This window comes from Acomys minous (assembly GCF_964271855.1).
Source record: "Acomys minous genome assembly, chromosome: 10".
Lineage (NCBI taxonomy): Eukaryota > Metazoa > Chordata > Mammalia > Rodentia > Muridae > Acomys > Acomys minous.
This window is the reverse complement of record NC_140491.1, coordinates 69,329,513-69,353,287: the sequence shown is the minus strand read 5'-3', so window position 1 is coordinate 69,353,287 and position 23,775 is coordinate 69,329,513. Positions and strand designations below refer to the sequence as shown.

General features: G+C 54.5%; 1 protein-coding gene across 2 annotated transcripts; it reads right to left on the bottom strand.

The window, feature by feature from the left end:
* Nucleotides 1–1,728: 1,728 nt before the first annotated feature.
* Nucleotides 1,729–23,345, bottom strand: PRDM12 (PR/SET domain 12). Of its 2 annotated transcripts, none has more exons than XM_084799609.1 (5): nt 23,321–23,345; nt 16,139–18,229; nt 14,594–14,749; nt 5,664–5,775; nt 1,729–3,378 (listed from the first exon to the last, which is right to left on the bottom strand). In XM_084799609.1, the coding sequence occupies exons 2-5, from the start codon at nt 16,349–16,351 to the stop codon at nt 2,963–2,965; spliced, it is 897 nt and encodes a 298-aa protein (XP_084655735.1). In that variant the 5' UTR covers nt 16,352–18,229; nt 23,321–23,345; the 3' UTR covers nt 1,729–2,962. The 2 variants fall into 2 exon arrangements, with proteins under 2 accessions (XP_084655735.1, XP_084655734.1); XM_084799608.1 differs by lacking the exon at nt 23,321–23,345 and having other exon boundaries at nt 16,139–16,329; nt 18,053–19,924.
* Between the last annotated feature and the right edge of the window lie 430 nt (nt 23,346–23,775).

Here is a 23,775-nt window from a genome sequence, read left to right as displayed (position 1 = left end):
GTGTGTATGTGTGTGTGTGTTGGGGAGCTGTGCTCTCCGGGAAAGGGGCTAGAAGTCTCTTCTTGGGGTTGCAAGCATCAGAGGTAAAGCTTCTCAGTGCGACCTTTCACCTAGTGTGCAAACCCTTCAGGATCACGGTCCACATCTGTTTCTCTTGGCATTATAGAGGCAGTTTTCACACCTCAGCAAAAGCAGTCCGCCTGCACACAAGCCTGAGGCAGCTGAGCCTGCAATTGCACAATGTTGCCACCAGGTGGGTTCTGTAGCCCACCAGAGTTACCTACAGAGGACAAATTAGCTTTTTGTTTAAAGACCCTCCTGATTTCTTACAAGTGTGGCTCCATCAGGAATGTCTTCAGAAAGTTAACATCACTTATGGGAGACTCAGCCATGGACATCTGGGGGAAATGGGACTCAGCATAGATGAGCTTTGGTGAAGAGAACAAAAGACTTGGGGTGGGGCTGCAGCGGACGAGGTGAGACAGGGTCTACCCAAGGCCTTGAAAGTCTACTATCCGGCTGGGCAGTGGTGGCGGGCATCTTTAAACCCAGCACTCCTCTGGAGGCAGAGGCAGGCAGATCTCTGTGAGTTCAGGGCCAGCCCAGTCTACAGAGTGAGTTCAGGCCAGGCAGGGCTACACGGAGAAACCCTGTCTTACCCCTTCATAGAAGGGAGGAGCCTGGGAGAAAAGTCACGAGAGACCTACTCGCTAACTTAGCAGGTGTGCCTCTGTGTCATGTTCCGCAAAGCATCAGGGTCTTTGGCCACACACACCAAAGAGGAAACTGGGACTTCCAAAGAGGGTTGACGTCTATGAACGAATGTGAATTCCCAAGCGCACAGGTGCCAGGCTGAGTGAGGATACATGGGAGGTGTGCCCATGGGTCCAATATATAAGAAGGATGATTCTATTATAGCAGATGTGAACTCACGCTCTACAGCCCCCACGTCCAGGAAATCCTAGACAAGAGCGACAGGCCTAACCCCATATAGCCCTTGACTCTCCTGGCCTTCCTGCTCCTTGGTCTTCACTAAGGTAGATGCCATGTTGTGGATTTGACATGGTCTAGGGGGGCATCTGAGCATGCCTATGGGGGTTACCATGGCTACATTAACGGAGGCAGAGGGACTCGCCCACTGTGGGCGGCACTATTCCCTGAGCGGGATCCCGGATGGAGAAAAGGGACTGAGCAACATAGCTTAATTCATTCCTTTCTTCTCACCGAGGATGTGATGGGACCACCTGCCTGAGGTTCCCTGACATATGTACGATACCTTCAGCCAAGATAAACCTTTTCTTCCTTAAGTTGTTTTTGTCAATGTTGTCACAGTTCAGGAAAAGAATCTGAACCGTTGAGCCCAAAAATGGGTGTGGCAGGTTACCTGGGAAGTCTAAGACTTTGGGGGGGGATCCATGTGGCCCACCTCTGCCTCCTTAAACTTCTCCAAGCTGGTCATGAAAACAAAACTTCCTAAGCGAAGTGTTAGGTGGGTAAATTGTGCAGCTAGCTAAATTAAGGAATTCTGTCCTGCTCCCTGAGGACCCTTACATGCTCGCTCTGCGCTGTGGCTCCTCTTAGGGACACCAGCTTTTCGTTACAGAGGGAACAGCAGTGAATTTCAGCAGCAGTCAGTGAAGCAACCCGTCCAGCCATTCCTCTGTTTTCCCTCTTTCTGTGTTTCTAATCACTCAGACAAAGGCATGCACCTGTTCAGGGGCCAGGTGATACATGTTCCAAGTAATTTTTATTTTAGAATACAAGAGAAGTACAAATGTATTTACAGTTGTACATATACAATCAAATAATATATATCACAGTTTCGTAAATATCATCTTAGATAAACATTTACAAAGTTAAAGTGACCGTTTTTTGGGAGTAGAACACACTTTTTTGAAAACTCTATACATTTTATACTTTTTGTTAATATTATTATAGTTTTGTGGAGATTTTTTTTTGTTTTAATATTACAAACGCCCTGTTGTGTGGATGAATTGTGTGTGTTGGGGAGAGGGGGGGCGGGCGGGGAATTCTGGTAAATGACAACAAGATTTGAGATGACACCAGAGGGCGCCCACGGTCAGAGCAGAGAGAGGTGTGGGCACCAGGCGCCTGGCAGTGTGGGCTCATGAGGAAGAACCCTGCCTCCCCTCCTCCCGCTCCCCTCCCCGCCTTTCCCCACCCCCTCACCTCCGTGAGCGCCTCAGACGGACTTTGTGCACCGAGAAGGCAACCCCAGGTTCAAACATCCCTGTGTGGGGGCATTGATCTAACTTCCGCGTGCTCTCTAGAGGGGAAACTGGGGCTCCAAAAAGGACAGGGTCTTGCCCAGGGGCTATGGAGAGTAGCCCTGTGTCTCCACTCTCAATCTGCCCAGTACACTTCAGAGGATGGCGTCTCCTCTTGTCCTTCCCTGGGAGCCAGGTGCTGGGGAAAGTAGCCTGAAGGAAAGCTGGGCCCTGGACAAGCAGGTCTCCCGCGGTCTGTGCTAATCACCTTTGAGGGGCGGGGCGGGCAATCCCTGCCAAGTGTCAACGTCATTCCCTCCACTCGCGACACATCAAGACACCATTCTCAGGAAGCAGAGATGGGCATCGCCCGCCCCGACCCACCCTGGGCCAAGGAGGTGGCTCTCCCTTCCGCTCCCAACTACTGAGCTCTCTTTGGAGATGTTCTATCCTCCTTCTCCTGTGATCTAGGAGAGAGATGTCCCGCGTGGAGGCGCGGCCCTGCAGGAGGGAGACTCCGGCATAGGGCCGGGCGTGGGGACCTGCTCCCAAGAAGAGGCGACAGGGCAGCCACACCAGCCGGGTGGCTTGGGCAAAAGAGACATCGCCCCACGGCGTCCTCCTCTGCGAGCCTGATCAGGAGTGGGTTCCGGGTAGCCGGCGCCTGAGCCGGCGCGCGACAAGGGGTGAAGGGGGTCAGGCAGGCGCGTGCGCGTGGGGCGCGTGCACGGCGCTCACAGCACCATGGCCGGCAGGTGGTGCGCTGCGGCGGCGGCGGCAGCGGCAGCGGCGAGCGCGGGCGCGTGAGCGTGGGGCGCGGGCAGCGCGGGCGAGTGCGCCTGCAGCGCGGCGCTGGGCGGCCGGTGGCGCGCGCTCTTCTGGTGCGCGCGCAGGCCGGCCAGCTGTGAGTAGGCGCTCTGGCACACCTGGCACTTGTAGGGGCGCTCGCCCGTGTGCAGGCGCACGTGGTTGCGCAGCGTGGACGACTGGCTGAAGCGGCGGTTGCAGAAGCGGCACACGAAGGGCTTGTCCAGCGTGTGGATGCGCATGTGCGAGCGCAGATTGCTTCGCGAGTTGAAGCCTCGGTGGCAGATGACGCAGCGCATGCGGCCCGCGGTGCCGGTCGCGGAGTCAGCCGGGTGGAAGTCCTCTGGTCGCGCGGGTGGGGAAAACAAAGCAGCCCGGTTAGCACCCATGCCTGCTGTGTGTCCCACGTGTGCTCTCCTGCAGATCGTGGGCTACATAGCCCTAGGGCGCCGTAGGGGAGGATCTGGCGACGTGGCCCCAGAAAACCCAAGCTTTCTCATCTGAAAAAATGGGAGGCGGTCCAGTGTAGTGGCACACTTGGGGACACAGATGCTGGTGGATCTCTGTTAGTTCCAGGCCAGCCAGGGTCTCACAAAGAATAAAAAAGAAAAGTGGCCGGGTGTGGTGGCGAGAGGCAGGTGGACCGCTGTGAGTTCAAGGCCAGCCTGGTCTACAAAGGGAGTTCAGGACAGCCAAGGCTACACAGAGAAACCAAAAAACAAAACAAAACAAACAAACAAACAAAAAACCCAAAAAGAAAAAGAAAAAAGAAAAGTGTGTGTGTGTGTGTGTGTGTGTGTGTGTGTGTGTGTGTGTGTGTGTTTTGGGCTAAAGGCATTCATTTGCCACCAAGCCTGATGACCAGAATTGGATTCGCTGGACCCATATGGTGAAGGGGAGAACTGACTCCCACTAGTGTCCTCTGTGGTACACATGCATAGATGCACACAAAATAAATAAAATGTAAAAATAAAATAAAGTTTAAAAAAAAAGAAATCTTGTCAGAACACTAGGGGCTAGCAGGATTTTGCAAGTTCATCAGAAAAACTGGAGTCACTGGAAGAATTTTTTTGTCCTGTGCAGGGTGTTTTACGTTTAATCCGAATGTGAGAAATTCTTGAGTCCTAATAGGCCATCCAGAAAGGATAGCAACTATGATTACCATAAAAAAAAAAAACCCTCTCATCTATTCACTTCATAAATATTTACCGAGTACTCAGTGTACCTGGAAACTACTATTTGTTCATTTTCTCATCCCAAATGGAGGCAGCAGGGGCATTCAGGGAAGAGCAAGGCTCTGGACACATCAGCTCGCCAGCCCCAAGCTGCCTCTCCCCTCCCCTTCCTGTTTTGAGACTGAGTTTCCATATGTAACCCCGGCTGCCCTGGAACTAGTTCTGTGGACCAAGCTAGCCTTGGCTTCCCGAGTGCTAAGAGTAAAGGCATGCACCACCATGCCCAGCTTGCTTCTCTTAAAAGTAAATAGATAGGCGGGCTGGAGAGATGGCTCAGTGGTTAAGACCACTGGCTGCTCCCCTACAGAGAATGTGGTCAATTCCTAGCACCCACATGGCGGCTCACCATTGCCTGTAACTCCAGTTCCAGGAGATCTGACACCTTCCCACAGACATGCATATACCAATGTGCATACAATTAAAATAAATACATTATTAAAAAAATACATAATTGGGTGTAATGACACATGCCTGTAATCCCAACATTGGAGGTGGAGGCAGGAGATTCAGAAGGTCAAGGTCACCCTTAGCTATCTAATGAGTTTGGAGGCCAGCCCGGGATTCCTGAGACACCCTGCCTTTAAAAAAAAAAAAACCCTGCCTTTAAAAAAAAGAAAAGTCAGGCTGAGCATGGTAGTGCACGCCTTTAATCCCAGCACTTGGGAGGCAGAGGCAGGCGGATTGCTGTGAGTTCGAGGCCAGCCTGGTCTACAAAGTGAGGCCAAGACAGCCAGGGATAACAGAGAAACCATGTCTCAAAAAAAAAAAAAAAAGTCACAAAGGTTTTCTAAGCAGGGCCCTGGGAGGATGATGCTCATTTCAAGCTGGGGGGGGGGGGGTCCAGTTATCTCAGGCCTCAGCAGGATGTGGGCTTTGAGCCAGTGACGTCTACTTTGATGAGCACAGGGCCCTGTTCTTCCACAGCTCTGTTCAGAATACAAACCGTGCAGCTACTTGCTGCTCGGCCCGACACCAGGACCTGGACAGAGCCGGAAGGGGGACACAGAGATGCCCTCACCTCATGCCTTCTCTTTACAGCCGAGGAGGAAGCCGAGGCACAAAGGCAGTCTAAACAGCACACAGCAGAGCTAGACATTAACATGCCCCGCCCAGCTCTCCAGCCACACCCCTTTCGCCTCTGTGGGAGACATTCCTATCTGGTCTGCCTCCTCTATCTGGTCCAGAAAACGAGACTGCCTGCGTCTCTCCACGCTCAGCCCACGCCGCCGGCTGCTCCGGGGGAAGAGGCCTTAGTTTTGACCAATAGGGTCCCATGTGTGTAACACGACTGGAGACTGGAGTAGGATTCTCAGAGGCCAGGAGGCCTCCTGTCCCCTAGCTCGCCCCTCCCTGGATCATTGTCGCCATGTCCAACGACCCCACGAATACCTACCGTGCTTGTTTTTCTTCTGCTCCTCCTCCAATCCAGGCACGCCAGGGATGCCCAGGAAGGTGTTGTGGGAGTTCCCGTACCACACCAGCAGCTCCTGGTCTGGAGGGATCATCTGCAGGGAAAGAGGCAAGAGGAGGTCAGGGAAGCAGGGCAGGAGGTCATCCGCTGGCAGGAGGCAGGGGTCTCTGCCCACGTCTGCACACCTCGCCCTGAGCAAGCCAAAGCTGGAGCTTTTCACTGACCTATCCCAGTGCAGACATTGAAGGCCCCAGGACATTGTCCCTTCTGCTCCCCTCTTGTTGCCCAGGTCACTGCATCATTTCTGCCCAACTTCACCACACAAAAATATCCAAATTGATAGCCACAAACAAACAAATAAACAAACAAATGAAAAAGAACCCCAGGGTGGGGGTGCAACTCAGTGGGGAGACTGCTTGTTTAGCATACGCAAAGGCCTGGACTAGAGGTCTGCATAAAGCAGCTGTGGAAGTCACTGCCATCCCAACGCTCAGGAGGTGGAGGCAGGCCCATCAGAAGTTCAAGGTCATCCTTGGCTACACAGCCAGTTTGATACCAACCTGGAACTCATAAGACCCTGTCTCAGAAAGAAGAGGAAAGCCAAGGCGGGTGCGCCACTGCACTCAGGAGGCAGGCGGATCACTGTGAGTTCGAGGCCCACCTGGTCTACAAAGCAAGTCCAGGACAGCCAAGGCTAACCCAGAGAAACCCTGTCTCAAAAAGAAGAAGAAAAAGAAGAATAAGAAAGAGGAGAAGGAGCAAAAGAAAGTAGGGTAAAGCCTCACAAACAGAAGATGAAAACTTAGAAATCTTTTCCTTTTTTATCCAGGGGAATCAGAGTCAGTCAGTCAGCCCTCAGCCAGATGTTTCTAAGGAGTGTGGGCTGTGGGGGTGCCCTGTGGCTACACCCTGACTGATCACGGTCCAGAAACAGCTCTTATCCCAAGCACCCAGGCAGCATCAAGTGACACAGCACAGGACTCTCAGGGGGTCTCCGTACACCACATGGCAGGCGCTAAAAAAGACACCTCAGGATTGACAAACACCCCCACTTCTGGAATTACCTGAACAGCCTTAAACGAAACAGTTCACTGATTCCTAGGTCAGTCTCTAGAAGCCCAGAGCCTATGGCCAGGCTTGGCTGCTCTCACAGATGACAGCTACTGATCAAGATAGTTTGGCAGTGACAATCCCCGAGAGGTAGAAAGCCTGCTTCTCTGGCCCCCAGCAAAAAAAAAAAAAAAAAAAAAAAAAAAAATAAAGAAGAAGAAGAAGAAGAAGAGCCCATCTCTCTCCTCCTGAGGCCAGAGCTCCTGGAGGTCACTGTGGGAGGTGCCCAGAAAAATTCGGACAGTCCCTGCCAACAGCCGTGGGGTTCTCTTAGTGGAAGCACAGGAGATCACGTGAGACTGGAGAAAGAGCTCGGTCTTTAAGTAGTTGCCTTGTAAGCATAAAGTCATCAGGCCGAGCGCCAGGGTCCATGTGAAGAAACTCGGCTTGGTGGTGTAAGCTTGTGATCCCAGTGCTCGGGAGGGAGAGAGCGATTTCTAAGGTTAACCGCTTAGCCAGTGCAGACTAATCGCCAAACCCTAAGCCAGCGAGAGAGCCTGGCTCAAAGAGCAAAGTTTCTAAGCAACAGCCTCTGAGAGTGATGTTTGGGCTCCACACACCTGTACACACATCACACACAACCGGAGCATATCCACGTGGAGCACGTATACAAAGAGATCACACGGGTTCCACCCGTGAGTGTGGGAGCCACCCTGGGGTACTGGTGAGGAAGAGCTTCTTCCCTTCGTGTGAGCACGAGAGCCGTGGGTCCACTTTGCACGGGGAGAGCCCAGAAGACCGCCCTGCCACAAAACACTCACCAGGCTCTGAAAGGAGAGTGAGCTGAGTAGAGGGCAAGGGCGGGGGGGGGGGGGCCTGGGGGGTCAGGGGTGGCAGGGAGGGGGGACGGGGCGAGGCGGGGGGTGGGGGTGGGGGGCAGGGACCTGCTGGTGTCTTGGCTGCTACTCCTCTACTGAGACTCAGCATAATATCATTGTCACCACGTCTCTTCGTAGCCCGGGCATCATAGCTGCCCAGGAGCGTGCGTGCGTGCGTGCGTGCGTGTGCGTGCGTGCGTGCGTGCATGCATGTTGCCAGTCCCATTGGGGAGGTCAAATATGGAAAACAAACACAAGCTAAATGCCGCAACTTAGAACCTGGCACCAGAGCTAGAGCCCTCGGGCCTTTCCTTCGCAGTCATGGTCGCCATCCAAGAGATCAGAGGGTCAGAGCTGGCGGCCTCTCCTTGAAGAGGAGGAGAGAAGAAAAAGCTCTGTGACTCTCTCAAAGAAGTATTTAAGATATCGATCGAGGGTTTTTGTTTGTTTGTTTTGAAGATATGGATTGGAAAAAGAAGCTACAGCATCGGGTGGGTCTCGTGTCACCGGGTCCCTGTGTGACCCTAGAAGCCTCTAAGCCTCTCTCTTGACGCAGCCTCCAGTCCAGGTGTGCACACACACACACTCGGTAGGAGATGAGCTACAGACCCCACCCCCACCCCCGACCCCACCCCACACATAGCGCTGAGCCCTGGAGTGGGGGATGGAGGGGACCGCTCAGGCTCTGCACCTGCTACGGAAGTAATTGTGTCACGCTCGGTTATTTCACTTGGAGAAACAGAACAGTCCCTACTTTACAGGCCTCCCTGATGGCTGTTGGGTCATAGGTGCCACAAGCACAAAGCTCTGTACGGAGAAGCTGCAGAGTGGCCGCAGCTTTCCTAGCTTGCCAATTCTCCACAGAGACTAGCTAGAGGTGGTCAGCCACACTGGACCACAGCAGTAAGCCCAGGGCACGGGCAGGGGGAAGGTCCACGGTGACTGGGCCGGTGACCTGGCTGTTGCCTCCTATGCCCACGAAGCATGCCACAGTGGCTAGAGGGTTTTCATAGTGTGTACGAGGGTCTGGGTTTGGTCCTCAGCTCCACGTCGTGAGTCAGATGTGGTGCCAAGCTCCTGTAATCCCAGCGCTGAGGCATTAGAGGCAGGAGGATTGGAACTTTACCTAAATATGGAGTGGCTGGTCTCAAGACCAGCCTGGGCTACGTGAGTTCCTGGGGGCTCAAAAACAAATAAGCAAGGCCCGGAATGGCTACTCAGCAATTAAAAGTACTGGCTGCTCTTTCCAGAGGATCTGGGTTCAGATGCCGGCACCCAGATGATGGTGGCACACAACCATTGGTGACTCCAGTTCCAGGGGATCTGACACCCTCATCTGGCCTCTGGGGACTGCACACACACACACGATGCACATACCTACATACATGCAAAATAGGCATACACATAATAAAATAAGTATTTTTTAATTTAAGAAATAAATATAAAACTATTTTACTCAACTTAAAAATTAAACTCCAAGCCGGGTGTGGTGGTGCACGCCTTTAATCCCAGCACTTGGGAGGCAGAGGCAGGTGGATGGATGTGAGTTCAAGGCCAGCCTGATCTAAAAAGCGAGTCCAGGTCAGCCAAGGCTACACAGAGAAACCATGTCTCAAAATAATAATAATAATAATAATAATAATAATAATAATAATAATAATAATAATAATAATAATAGTCAACTTCATGGGCATAAAGTTCTAACTATGGTACGGGGTAAATGGAACATTTCTCTCTCTTCAGTCCCGGATGCCTAGCTGTTGCTTAGGCCTCTCTCGGTGTGCTTTTCCCCCCAAAAAAACGTGTCATTTTGAGACCTTGAAACAATGCTAATTTAGACTTTAGAAGATCAATATGAAGAGATAATGTGCCTTCTGTTTGTACATGATCTACTTTTAAAAATGACCGTGTATCACTACACACACACACACACAAAACAGCAACAACTGTCATAAACCTTTTCTGGAAAGGAAGTGCACTAGATAGATATGCTGGAATTGGGAGTAAAACATTCCCCAGACAGATAGAGGCTCTGAGCAGTGGGAGAGGCCCACGTCACCTTCACAGAGAAGCGGGGCTACTCCAGAGCCCAGAACCCCCTTTCCCCTGGTTGCCACTTACTGAGTACTAAGATTAATTTTTCTCAATTTCAAAATTAAAGCTTATGGGCGTAAAGTTGTAACTGTGCCACAGGGTAAATAACAGGGGGCAACTAACTCTCTCTCCTGCTCTGGATGCCAGGCTGTTGCTGATGCTCTCTGGGCCTGTCCTGCATCCACCAAAAGCCTGTGTCGGAGCTGAGTGTGGTGGTGCACACCTTTAATCCCAGCACTCGAGAGGCAGAGGCAGGCGGATCGCTGTGAGTTCGAGGCCAGCGACCTGAACAAAGCGAGTCCAGGTCAGCCAAGGCTACACAGAGAGACACTGTTTCGAAGAAAGAAAAAAAAAAGCCTGTGTCAGCGCCCAGGAGACCCCAGAACCCACACCCTGTTTTCTGAGATCCTGGAGTACTGTCCAGAGACCACCTCAGTGCATTGACCAGCCACAGTGCCCTGCAGGCCCCTCACAGGCGCTGCTCCTCCTGAGGTTAGTTAGGGTAGGCTCTGCACTAGGACTGGGAGCCTGACTCAGCTGTTCGTTGCTGTTTCTGAGAACTGGAGATTGCTTTGGGACATACCACAAACCAAGCAATCCCCCAAAGGAACTGATCCCCATTTCGTAAGATCCACTCTGTCAAACCTAGGGAAACAACATGGCCTGCCTGGCTCCTGCTGACAAGCCTCATGACCTCTGGCTGGTCCTTAACCCCCTGATCAGCCTTAACTTGAGTCCTGCCCCATTTCAATGACAGCAGGGCAATGGCAGGCTTTCAGGTTTGCTTTCCTAATACAAATTCATGACATCCCATTGAACACGCTCCCGCTCCCGGGAGGCTCTGACACCTGCCCCTTCCCAGGGTGACACAGAAGCATCTCTGTGTCATCTGGATGATCATCAGTTTCCATTGTGCGCAGATGTCCTGACACACCAATTAATAGAACCCCAACAGGAAGATGCTGGTCAGGGAGACCACACAGCATGGCCGGCTGGCCGTACTCCAGCCCTGCAGCAGACAGCCTGGGGTTCAAATCACAGCTCCAGAATCTCTCTAAACCATGGGTCTTCATTTCTTCATTAAAATAGGGACAGGGAGCCAGGCACTTGGGGAGGCAGAGGCAGGCAGATCGCTTTGAGTTCAAGATCAGCCTGGTTTACAAAGTGAGTCCAGGACAGCCAAGGCCACACAGGGAAACCCTGTCTTGAAACAAACAAACAAAAATGGGGACAAGGATGCAGCAAAGTTCAGCAATAGAGGACCTATTCAGTATGTATAAGGTCCTGGGTTCAATTCATAGTACCATGAAGGGAAAGGAAAAAAAAAAAAAAAAGGAAATAAGCTCTGGGCTCAGTCCCCACTAAAGCCTTTGACAACATTGTCGGTGTAGTGTGGGCACATGAGCGATGCTCTGGGTAGCACCATTAATGGTGTCAATCATTAATGACGGTAATCATCAGAGTCACTATTGAGCAAGGTCAAAAGGAAAATGGTGCTTATCCTCAGAACTGAGAGAAGAGGTGCGGCTCTAGGAAAAATAAAAGGCTCAGCTACCCTGAAACAAGGTGGAGGGGGGTGAGGGAGAGGACGCACACATTTCAGGGCAACCATTTGCCAGCACAATACAATGAAACAGAAATGGGAAAGACTGTGGGTTTTCTTCCCATTGTAAACCCCCAAATAGTGATAACAGATTCCTCAAGCTCCCCCTTGCGATGGAGCGCAGGCAACTCACTTGCTTCATGTTAGAGCCAGTTTTGCTTTCCTGGAAGAGGTGGGCCCCTGTGGACACCCCATCACCCAGATTTACTTGTTCAGTATTTAGTGTCCCTTTGCTTTGTGCTGGGCACTTTCTAGAAATGCCATCTGAGGCATCCGAGGCAGGACTGAACGTCCAGGCAGAAGCAAAGCCAGAAGGTTGCGCCCCTCACCCCCACCTGGGGGGGGGGCAGAATTTGTAGCAATACTCTAGCGCTGGCCTGAGTCCCAGAACCCACTCACCTCTGCCTCCTCCGTTCAAGCCCCATGATTTCGTATTTGTGTGTCCTAGAGTGTACTCTTCCTACCGAAGAGAGACATCCCGCCCACCCACCCCCACCCCTGTTTTGGCAAGTAACGGGTTACTGTTATGAAATATAAATAGTGCTTGTGAGTGGCAGGAAGACCAAGTAAACAGATCACGGCAAAGGTCCCTCTCCTTGGCTAACAGGCCCTCAGCACACACACAGAACAAACGGCTGCTTATTCAGGACTTCCCAGAGCCGCCTGGATGAGCAGAAATATGTCTGGTCACACCCAGACAGAGGAGTGGAATTCTGACATTGTTATAAAATGGCTTGAGAGAATTGCTGATGTGAAAAAAAAAAGTGCCCAACTTCATTTATGAAAAGTAATTTTGGGCTGGGTATGGCGTAGTCCTTTGATCCCAGCACTTTGGGGGCTGAACCAGGCAGATGGCTGTGTGTTCAAAGCCAGCCTGGTCTACATGAGTTCCAGGCTAGCCTGGTCTACCCAGTGAGCCTGGCTGGCCTGGAACTCACTATGCAGAACTTTGCTATGCTCCGTTTAACTTGGTCTTCCTACCATTCATAAGCACTATTTATATTTCATAACTGTAACCCATTACTTGCCAAAAGGTGGGGGGAAATTGCTGCTCTAGGACAGTCCACAGATATAAAACCATGGAGACAGGCGTCAGACCCTGTCTCCAATTAAAAAAACAAACAAACAGAACAAAACAAAACAAAAAACTTAAACAAAAGAAAGAAAAGTAATTTGGAAATGTTTTCTGTTTCCTTGTCCCTCGCTTAAACAGCCCCTTCCTAGCAGGATGGTTCACACTACGATCCCATGTGAGATGCATCTGTGTGACACATCATATGTGTGATAATGTGTGTGCTACATAGATGGGTGAATATGGCCCATTTTTTATAAGCTTAAATTTCTCATAAACATAGATGAACTTTCCCGCCTAACCGTAGAAAGTTCAACCCCCTCCCTGGAAACACTCCTTACCCTTCCTGCCCCTGAGTTCATACTTCTGGGTAGATGTTACTCGCACGTCCTCGTGTGGCTTTGCCTCCCACCAACTGGACATGCCTAGTGTGATGAGACTCAGGCCACCTGTCTGCCCCAGCTGGAGGCCCAAGTGCTAACATGACGTAGGTATTCTTGGCCAGTCTCCTGATTCTGTGTCCGTACCCGTTTGTGTGTGTGTGTATGGGTGTGTGTCTTAGGGAGTATGCACATATATGTCTGTGTGTGTGAAGGTGTATGTGTGTGTGTGTGTGTGTGCGTGTGTGTGTCTGTAAAAGAACCAAACGGGTGAAGACTCAAGGAGATGTATTTTGCTATGGGTACATTCAACTGCAACAAAAGCCAATTCTAGGAGGTGGCAGTCCAGTAGGATGGTCACAGGTGTTACGCTGGTCCTGCCTTAGCTACCTCTGGTGCTACACCAACACACCTCAGCCCTCCTAACATTTCTGGACTCCAGTGACAGGTCTGCCTGTCTTTCTTTACTCTCTGCTCCGTGGTCTCCCTTGGGCTGACTCAGGCCCTGGCCACACAAGCGTGCGACAAATGCTGTGCTGTTACCACCCCTGTCAAAGTCTAAGGGTCTGGTCATTATGGAACAATAAAACTTCAGTCCCAGAAGTTAGCAGGACAGACACCCCGAAGAGTCTAGACTTCAGGCTCAGAGTCATTGGCCAGAAAGGAAGTTGTTCTCTGACCTTGAAAAGCAACCAAGCCCCTGACTACGCCCTGCCCAACCAAGGGACTCCTAAAACAAGCCAACAAAAGTGTAAAAACTAGAAAACTGTGGTGGGTCAGCCCTGCTACGCCTCGTGGCATTTAAACAATTTCTCACATCCAGGGCAAGACACAGCCAAGCTGCATGCCAAGGGACACTGTTCAAAGATCCCCGCTGATGTGATAACCAGGCAGATGACCGAAGATGGATGGTCTAGATCATGTGACAGCCGAGGCTCTCGCTGCCCATGCCCACCCCCACCCCCATGCCCGCCATGCCTTTAGCTTCCTGCCTCTGCCAGGCATCTCCTGCCTTCAGGACTGCCACCATTGCTTTCCCAGCCCCTGGCCCTGGTTCCACTTTTGTCCACTTCGGGAGACGCCCACACACCATGCCCCCTAGCCTTTCCTCAGCTGGCACTCCCCTGTAGAGATGGTTCAGGGCTCTAAGCCTTCAAAGGAATAAGAGGTTTTCATGTCCCTGTCATGAACTGTGGATGAACTCACAAAGCCCCTCCTCGTGAAGGTGTGTGAGGGTGGGTATGTGAGAAGCCTATCACAGGGAGCTATGGCTGAGGCTGACTAGTGAGCCGCACACCGCAGCCACCAGTCCCCGGCAAGAGGAATGAGGGGAGGACGCATAGCTGAACCATATGGATGTGGCCTGTATCATTCCCAAGTGCGGTCCCCAGGCGGTTTCCACCTGGTGTCCTGCTTTCTTTATTGCTCTGCCTTCTGAGCCCCTGCACACTCTCTGCTGTATCTAAGATGTTCACCCCAGCATCAAAGCATAAGCTCCATCCTCTAGTTTCCCACACAGGGCACAGCCTTGGCAGTCATGGCCCCTGAACCTCAGCCCTACATCCAGCCAGAGCCAGGTAGGCCAGTAATAATGTCCTTCTGTCTTCCTTGGTCCCATGACACTGCTGTGTTTGCACACTCCTCACCATGACATGTCCTCATCTGTCCCTATATAACAGCACATCGCATACCTCTATGGCGCCCCTGTACAACAGCACATCGCATACCTCTGTGGCGCCCCTGTATAACAGCACATCGCATACCTCTGTGGTGCCCCTGTATAATAGCACATCGCATACCTCTATGGCGCCCCTGTACAACAGCACATGGCTTACCTCTATGGCCTTGTAGAAGATGCTAGTGCCTATCTGCACCACCTCCAGGTTCTGCTCCTGCTCATTGCGGGCACACTTGATGTAGGTCATCCAGCTTCGGTGGTCTTCCTGGCTGGCATCGATGAAGTATCGGACTGTGCCATCCTCGTTGAACACCTAGGCACAAGAGGAGCCGTGATGGGGCGGGGCAGGGCCATGCCACATGTTGTGGCCCAGGCCAGACCCATCTGTAGATGGTCTCCTTTCTCCCAACATACAGCTCTGGGAAGCGGATAAAGCTATTATTGTCCTCTATGCCTTCCAGTCCAGGAAAGGGAGGTTAGGGGCACAGTATAAATAGGGGGTCGGTCTTCAGGGCCCCATGGGTCCTGGGTCCCTGAGTAACTGGGTCCTTCCACCCCTAGAAGAAAAAGAGATCCCTAAGTGGGTAGCACGCTCTGCTCTGCTGCTGCCTGTCCTTGAGTGTGAGGAGGTTCGCTTACAGAGCACTGGGGAGTACAGGGCAGGGCCTCGGAGAAGGACACACATGGGAGCTTGGGTGGCAAGTCTAGCTTACTGGGCTCTCTTGGCCTAGCCTAAGCCCCTCTGTGAAGCGGCTAAGGGTCCCCAGAGGTCAAAGGACTACACACAGTAGGCCCAGGTGTCCAGGGGAGGGAGAAAACAAAGGTCTGGGGTCATCTCTCTGCTCTCTTCAGCCAGTTCCTGTGAACAGCTGCACAGTATTACCCTGGGCTCCTGCCAGGTGGGGCTGCGAAGGTGGCAGCAGGGGACGGAATGAGATCTAGCTACATCTGGCTACTGTGGGTGTGCAGGTCTTGGGGGGGGGGAGATCAGTGGAGGAGGGCACTACTGGGCCAGCTTTGTCCTGGCGGGGGGGGGGGGGGGACACTCCCTAGCAACCAACACTGTTGGAGGTGGGCTAAGTCAAAAGGCCAGGCATGGAAGCCTTTCAGGTACCCATTTCCTTCTGCGAAATGAGAAGGGCGGAGGAGATGAGCTCACAGCTCCCAGGCTTGGGAATCAGACTGCTGACTCAACATCAGGTCAGGCGTGGTTATTTTGGATGCTATCAGGTCCTGGACTGGGAAACCTAGTGTCAGAAGGCACCCAGCATACACTTTCCTCCATCCTAGGCACACTTCACCATGCCCCCCTCCCAGAGACCCATTCTTCCCAGCTCTGGGAAGATCAGAACCGCTCTGGATCTCGGCACTATCTGTGGAGTCTGGGTAACAACAGCCCTGCTTTTTTTGGCGGTGGGCGGGGGGGCGGAGGCTTGGGAAGCAAGAAGGGTCAGATATTTCTCAAAGCCGGCACAAGGAAAAGAACCCATTGGCAGAGAAAAACTCCAGGGCCACCAGGAGAGTCTCATCCCAGGGAGTGTTAAAAAGGAAATAACATCGGAGGCCCCGCGGAGACAACTGACGCTCCAGGAGGGGCCAGAGAAGGTTCCTTTCTGACACCAGTGGCTACGACACCTTCGACACCTTCGGAGAGGGCCAGCCCACCTGCCATTCGGATTCCCTTTGCGAAGCTCCGGCCTACCTCCCACATCAGGTTGTTGTTTTTGCAAATGTCCACATGCTCCGGGGCAATGACGCGACCCGTGAAGGGGCCCATCTCCGTGCCTGCCTTGATCCATGTCTTGGAGAAGATGCCAAGGCCTTCACCAGGGATGGAACTCTGGGCGATGATCACTTCCACCGGCAGCACCAGGCTAGACAGTTTCTGCACCTCTGCAGGGGTTAGAGGAATCATTTAGTACCTGCTACCTGCGCAGACAAGGCCCTGCCCTGCCCTGCCTTTCCCATCCAGGACGCGCTCTCGCCCTACACGGCGCCTGCAAGCACTTGCAGCCTTAACTCGGGCGACTCTCTCCACGGGTGCGCCGCCGTAAGCAAGCGGTGCATCCGGTTTCATTTATTTCTTTTTACTGTGGGCAGAGAGTTGCTGGGGCTCGAACCCAAACCCTTGTGCATGAAGCGATCTGCCGCCGAGCTATGTCATCAGTCCTTGGAGCTCCTTTCTAAAAGTCACTCCACAAATTCTTCAAACAGCTACAACCTTCTATGGAGGAAAAATGTAAGAGGCACTGAAACCGCCTTGTGTTTACAGACTGGGAAACTGAGGCCGGGTCTGGCGAAGCGGTTAACGTCCAACCCGGGACTCTTCACTCAGTCTTCCTCTGGTGACTCTGGGCTCACTGCGCATCTCCTGGACGCGGTCAGCGCTGGGGACAGATCCCCAGCTCGGAAGACAGCACTCGCGCAGAAAAACTTGATTTTGCAAACTGAGCTCGGAGCTCCCTGTGTGATCTCTCCCTGGCATGCTGGTGTCCCTCTCTAGCCCCCAAGCTCTAGGGTGCCAGGGAGGGCGGCACCCGGATCAGGCGAGCTCTGAAGTCGCTTTCATGGGCGAGGAAGAACCAGTGGTCCCTAGGCCCCAGAGGATCCCTAGGCCCCTCTGCGGCAGGGGTGGGAGCGGCGAGGCGTACAGGGGCGGCCTCCGTGTCTTACAAGGTTCCCCTCTAAGCTACCTGGGAAAATACCCGGCGAGCCGGCCGGCTGAAAAGGGGGGTTAAACGGTGTCCATTGCGGAGCGGCCGGCAATTTGTCACGCTGTTAAAGTGATCGCATTCATTCGGCTCCATTCGAAAGAAATTGCTAATTCTAAATTCATTAGCCCTGGAAGAAAGCTGTAGCAGTAAATTGTATCTCAATGCGGAGGGGACTTGTTTAAAAGGGGCCGAGGAATTCCCCTTACAAAAAGGGAGGATTAGATGGTTGACATAGCGTGAATGGAAGTGGAATTAGTGTTCACGGTAAATTAAGGGAGGAACCGCAATCTTAAAGGGGAAGAGAGGGCGACTCTCAGAGACGCCAGCGCTGGGGAAAGATATTGTTTGCGGGGTGACGAATGAGGAATAAGAACTTGAGACATCTTAAAGAAAAGAAACTTTCCTCGCTCTCTTTTTTTCTCCCTCGCTCTCTGCGGCTTTTTCTCTCCGGCCTGCCCGCCCTCCGCCCCTTCCCTGGCCCCGGCTGTCTTTTAAAGTTTTGGGTTTAAGTGGGAACTTTCGCGGGTCAAGCCCAAGTTAACCAAATGAATTTAAAACCCCTTCTTTTTGAGTCAACTGCTATTACACGCCCAGTAAGGCTTTTAATGCCAAGGAAACCGCCAGCTCCAGGCTGGAGGGTGGGGAAGGGAGAGAAGATGCTAGCGAGCCTGGGCTGACCGAGGTAGGTCGTCCTGGTCGTTGGGATTTGATCCTAGAGCATTGCTGGGTGACACTGTTCTGCTTCAGTGTTTGACCAAAAACTGAGGTGCGCTGATCAGGGAGAGCATCCTGGTTGGGGAGAGCAGTCCCAGACCCTGTGTTCCCCATCTGGCTACCGCGCCGCTAGCCCGATAATTGAGGGTGGCCAGGAAGAGCGGAGGAGCCCCGACGGGGCGACTCACCTCCAGAGAAGGACTGCGCCAGGACCTCGGCGGTGAAGGCAGTCTTTGGGCTGGCGTGGTGGCTCTTGTCCTCGAGCAGCTGTTCGCCCAGCACGTTGCGCCATCGGCCATATAAGAAACTGTGCAGAATGTCGGAGGTGATGACCTCGGCCAGCGCCAGCCCCGGAGCCTTCAGCCCTGTTTTGAGCACCAGGGCCTCAGCTGGGAGCACAGAGCCCATCATGGGCGGCCAGGGGCTCGCCGGCGGCGCCGCGGAAGGACGACTGGGTGGACTTCGGAGAGGTGGGCAACGAACGAAGACGGAGCGCAGGAGTGAGAAGAGAGGAGTGCGGCACAAAACGAGGGAGGTGGAGGAAGAGGAGCAGGATGTGCTAGCTAGTGAGTGGCAAGGGGGTGGCTGGGAGGAAGGTGAACCAAGCCGGAGATTTAAAAAAAAAAAAAATCTGCAGAGATGGCAGAGGTGGCACGGAAAGGGCTGGAAGTCCGCGGGTGGAGACAGGGGCGGGTACCAGGAGGGGTGCGAGATGGGTGGGAGGCGGGTGGCTGCAGAGAAACACCGACCAAAGGCTCTCGATTCCCCACTCGCCTTCTGCACACCCAGCCAGGATCGTCCTCCCCTTGACAAAATCTCGGCTCCTTTATAGGAGCCGCAGTGACCCTCCTAATTGGTTATTAATGACCCCCTGACGTCGAAGGACAGACTTGTACCCGGCCAGGCTCGAAGGAGCCTTCACCGACAGCGCGAGGGGCGGGGGCAGTGTGCGGGCCGCTCAGAATAGTTCCCCTCTGCTCCTCCCTCCCCTCCGATCCTTCCTCCTCCCCCTCCTCCTCCTCTCCCCGTGGGAAGCTCCAGACAGGGAGGGAGGCTCAGCCCGCGGCCAGAAGAGGAGGGGTTGGAATAGGGGATGCTACGCAGCGAGGCTCGCCCTTACTCCAGGGACTAGACTGGGGCAAGAGGCGGGGATGAATGGCTGCTAGCCCCGCGGGTCCCCGCGCCCACCTGTCCCAGGCTAGATTCCGAGTCACTACAGTTCTCCCGGCCAAGCTTTTTCCTGCCTACCTTTGCGTGCCACTCCCTGAGCTGCCGGCACTGTGCTGCTCTCTTTGACCAAGCCTAGTTCTCTGTCTAGCCCTCACCTCCCCTTGGTCCCCCATTCTCCCCTGGACTCTTAGAGGCTTCACGCCCTAAGCTGCCATTGCAAGCCAAAGCCCGTTGCTCCTTCTCGGGTGCTGCAGATCTCCTTCCTGCTCTAGCAGTGCTACCGGTGCCGGCGCGCTTCGCTTCAAACGGGGATCCCCATCAGCTCCGCTTGTCTAGCACAGCCCGTGCAAAACTTCTGCCTGCACAGAGGGCTGCGGAGGCAGAACCACCGGCATCGCCGTCGGAGGACGGCTTGGTAGGCAGTGAGACTCCTAGCCTTAGGAGTACTAAGTTGGGGTGGGGGTAGTGAAGGGCTGACCCACTTCCACGCTTGCCATCAGATAATCGCATCTGTGGGATACCCTGGACCAGTGTAAGGTGGGAATTGCAGGGACCCAAAGTGCCTCTGAAATTGCTAGCAGCCCGGGACAAACCCATCTGCTGGACTCTGCTTTCGAATCCAGCTGCTGGGACTGTCATCCTAGGAAACAGCCATGCATCCCCTCTGCCTTTTTGATCTCTTCATGCCCTTTCTTTCTTTCCTGGCTCCCTTCTCTTCCTTATTCCCACTTCCCGCTATTCCACCTCACCCCACCAGTGGATTCTATACAGTCTTTCCAAAGCACCTGGGAGCCAGTTCCGTACCTTTTCAGAAATAGTTGCTAAGTCTGGAAGGCCACGGCTGGCTTCCTGCGTGCATTGAAGCCTCCTGGACAGCCTCAAGATTCCCCCGCCCCCCCCCCCGCCCCAAAGAACCACATTGGAGGGACACTGGGGACACCTCTCCCAACAGCATAACTCCTCGGCACTCTCCCCCACCCCACCCCCACCCCTCCCACCCCACTGCACCGCTGCAATTTCAGATGGTGCAATGGAAAGTTCCGGAGCCTGCAGGCTGGAAGCGCGAGTTCTTGTATTAGGTCTCTACGGGATAGTGAAGACTTCACTCTTCAGGCCTTCGAAGCCCTGGGACTTGGGAGTGGGTAGCGCTGCCAGCGCAGCGACCCAGACCCTACTGTCCCTAGGATAAGAACCTTTTCCACCACCAGCTCGCCAACGCTAAGCCTGTCTCTCTCTATCCTGGCAATCACGGGATCCCAGGTCTCTATAACCCAGTTGGAACCAGTTGGTCCCTGGCATCCTCATCCCGGCAGGTGGGAGACTAGAGCACGAAGGCGGCGTTAAGAGGTCTTCAGATGCAGAACCCCTGGAGCCCAGAGGAGAGTGGGTGTACCGGGCAGGGAGAGGGACCAACGGGCAGGGCGCCAGCAGAGGGCAGCGCTGCAGAGGAGCAAGCGCTGCCGGTGAGTAGGGGTTCCTAGCAGATGCCGCCGGTGAGTTAAATCGGCTCGTGGAGGGTTCCAGTCTGGCGGAGAGAGCGGGGCTCCAATGGCTTGGTAGCAAGGGAATCCGACCGGCGCCTGGATCTTGGCGTCTGGGAAGCCTAAGTGGTAGAGGAGTCTGAGCTGGGCCAAAGAATGCCAGGACTGGGTGCTCAGCTTCCAACTCCGCCGTTCTGTCTCAGCGCTTGCGGGAGACTAAAGCGGACTGAGGGTGGCAAAGCATCCTGGGGACAGCTCTTCTCTTCTCCGGGACTCTGGGCTCCTGCCGACAGTGGTTTGAGTTAGACTTTGTGCTGAGGTTTCTTTTCAGCCTGTCTGTCACTTTTTGCATTGGGTGGTTTTCCTCGGAGCTGCGGAGGATTTGTTTTGTTTTGTTTGTTTGTTTTTAATAACAATTCCCTGGCTACACTCTACTGTGAAAATCTCCCAGGTCCCAGAGTCCTTCTTGCTTAGGGCGAATTCGCGTTCCAGTCCAAAGATCGAAGTCAAAAGACAAAAGGACCGAAGGCTGATGTTGTGACCAGTGCGCCCCATTACTTTCCTCAGGATCTCCCAAACCTGGGGAGAGTATGCTAGAGGGGAGACGGGAACCTAAACTACCTCCTAGCTGGGGTGCCACGCACCTGAGGGGTAGTCGCTGCGCTCTCGCATTTTGAGCTTCTGGCTTAGTGATAGTGCCACCTGACCCCCACGCACCCCCAAAATCAAACCCTGTAGAGAGGACAGACCACTATGATCGGAAAGTAAGGCCCTTGAGCCCGCATCTGCCTGAGTGGAGGAGAAACCCTGAGGGTTCACAGTGGATGAACCGCTTCTCTGGGACCCAGGCGCCGAGTGTGCCTGCGCGAAACCCCCTCCCCTGGACCCGGCCGGGTCGGAGCTCCAAGGCACCGCCCCCGCCCCGTCGATCGCGCCCGCGGGCTGCCGCTCGAAGATCTCTTTAATATTCATGGGCGTTAATAGAGAGGCCCCCAGTATATCGGCCCATTGTGGGCGGCTCGTAGGGCTTGAATAGACCCCGGCCCTCTTTCTTCGCAGAGGCTTCCCGAGGGGCCGGGCCAGGAGTGAATGGCCCCGCTTCCCGCTCCTCACCCACCCCCACCCCTTTTTCAGGGACAACATCTTTATCCCCGCTGCTGCTGCTGCTGCTGCTGCCGCCGCCGCCGCCGCCGCCGCCCGAGCCGCATTCACTCGGCCCGGGCTCTGGGCGGAACGAATCAATCGGCCGCGGCTCTTCGGAGGTCATCCCTGCCGCCCGTGCCCCAGCCCCCAGCCCACGGGAGCCAGGATAAGAGAGGCAGCGGCCGGTCAACAGACCCACGAGCTAAGGGACCCCGAGTGGGGTGTGGAAAGACGGGGCAGAACCGGGTGGAGAGGTCAGGAAGGGTAGTTGGGCCAAGGTGCACCAAGAGCGTCTCAGGACCCCGCAGCCGGCCAGGCCTGGCTAATTCCAACTTGTTGCCTCTGACAGAGAGCGGTAGGGACTAGGACAGAGGTGCGAGCTGGGAGATGGTTCTTGCATCCCCTCCAGTCGCCAGAACACATTCTTTCGGGTTCAGTGTCGGCAACTGCGAGACCAGAAGAGCGGGGAGCTGCTCAAGACCAGCCTGCAAGGCAGGTCGGTTCCCCTCAGTGCGACTGGGCTTTGCTCCTGGACGCCCAGCTTGGGCCAGCGCTGTGCATCTGGACCTCGGCAGCATAGGCCGAGTTTCAGCTCCTGTCAGCGCCGTTACTCCCCAGCCCCAGAGCCCAGGGCGCTAGTCCGTCAGGCGGGGCCAACTCTATGGGTCCCGCCCCTCCCGTCCCGGAGGCGCTAGGAGAAAAGAAGCCCATTGTCCGCAGAGAAATACATTTTGGGGGGGCCCCAGAGAAAATGCTCCGGTTTTGAACTTTAGAAGAAAGTCTCCTACCCCCACCCACCAGGGCATCAGAGCGCCGCCTCCTCCGAAACATCTGCCGGGGGAAAATCCACCCTGGAGGGCAGATCGCGCTGGCTTTAAGCCCCGAGAACTCATTAAAAAGATATTAGCGGCGGGGGCAGGTCCCGCGCAGGTATCGATCGGCCGGAATGGGCCCGAAGAAGGGGGTGGGGGACAAGAAAGAGAAGAATGCGGCGGATCTGTGTCCGGAACCCCTGCCTGGACCCAGTCTTGTGTACCCCGGCCCTGCGCTGCAGAGCCACTCGCTGCTCCCTTGCTGTCCCTTGACCATCCGGCCTCGCCGGCTCCCGCCAGCTCCTTGCGATTGCCTGTGGCTCCAGGCGCTCCCCCACTCCGCCTCACTTCTAAGCTTCGCCCCAGCCTCCTGGTCGTCGCGCGCCTCTTTCTCGCACTGCGCTCCCGCCTTTCTCAACCCCTCTAGGCTTCCGCCACTCCCCTCCACCTCCCCTCAACCCAGTTTCTCTCTTGCCCTCTAAGTCTCAATCTCTCTCCTCTCTATCCCCACAGTAGCCCAGAAAATGCTCTCTTTATAGGGGCCCAGGTGTACCCCCGCCCTACCCACCCTCACCCCACCCCCACCCTGCTCCCGTAGCTCCAGGGCGCCCCTGCGGGCGCGGACAAAGGCGCAACGGACTGCTCAAGCTGAGTGGGAACCCTCGCCACAGGGCCAGTCTTCAACGGATGTGACTGAGCAAGCAGGCCTGCTGAGTGTCGTGGTCAATGTCGGGCTGTGGCCAGGAGAGCAGAGACCGGTCTTCCTCCCAGCCCCATCTCCATGCCCTAACTAATTAGCCTCTGAGGCCAGTTGGAGACAAAAGCGTGGCCCGGGGCACCCACGTCGAACCTGAGCTGGCGCCTGGGCAGACAGTTGACCAGCACTAGAATTTCCTGGGCGCGCGCGCCCGGGAGCTACGTGACTCTTTTACCTAGGGTGTCCTGACACCCCCTCCCCCCATACCCACACCCATCCCTCTTAGGCCACTATCCTGACTGCCCATTGGAAACTCAGGAGGAGACTGGGAAAACAGGAGAAGCAATGATAGATTGACACAACTTCTGGAGGCAGAGGGCGCAGAGGTGGAGAGACAGGAACAGAGAGAGACGGGGGCGGGGGGGGGGGGGCGCGGAGGAGGCGGGGGGGGGGCGGAGGAGTAGGGGGGGCGGGGAAGGAGAGAGACAGAGACACAGAATTGGAAGGTTACAGGTAAGTGAGCATCCATCGGAGATGGGGACACCAGGCTGGGAGAAGGAAGCAAAGGTGGGGTTTCAGGAGAAGCCAGGACTAAGACCTTCTGTAGT

Coding starts and splice junctions, on each gene's coding strand:
- PRDM12 (XM_084799608.1), bottom strand. CDS start 18,275: ATGATGGGCTCTGTGCTCCCAGCTGAGGCCCTGGTGCTCAAAACAGGG. Junction 16,330..18,052: donor GGCGCAGTCCTTCTCTGGAG/GTGAGTCGCCCC, acceptor TAACCCCTGCAG/AGGTGCAGAAACTGTCTAGC. Junction 14,750..16,138: donor ACAACAACCTGATGTGGGAG/GTAGGCCGGAGC, acceptor TCTTGTGCCTAG/GTGTTCAACGAGGATGGCAC.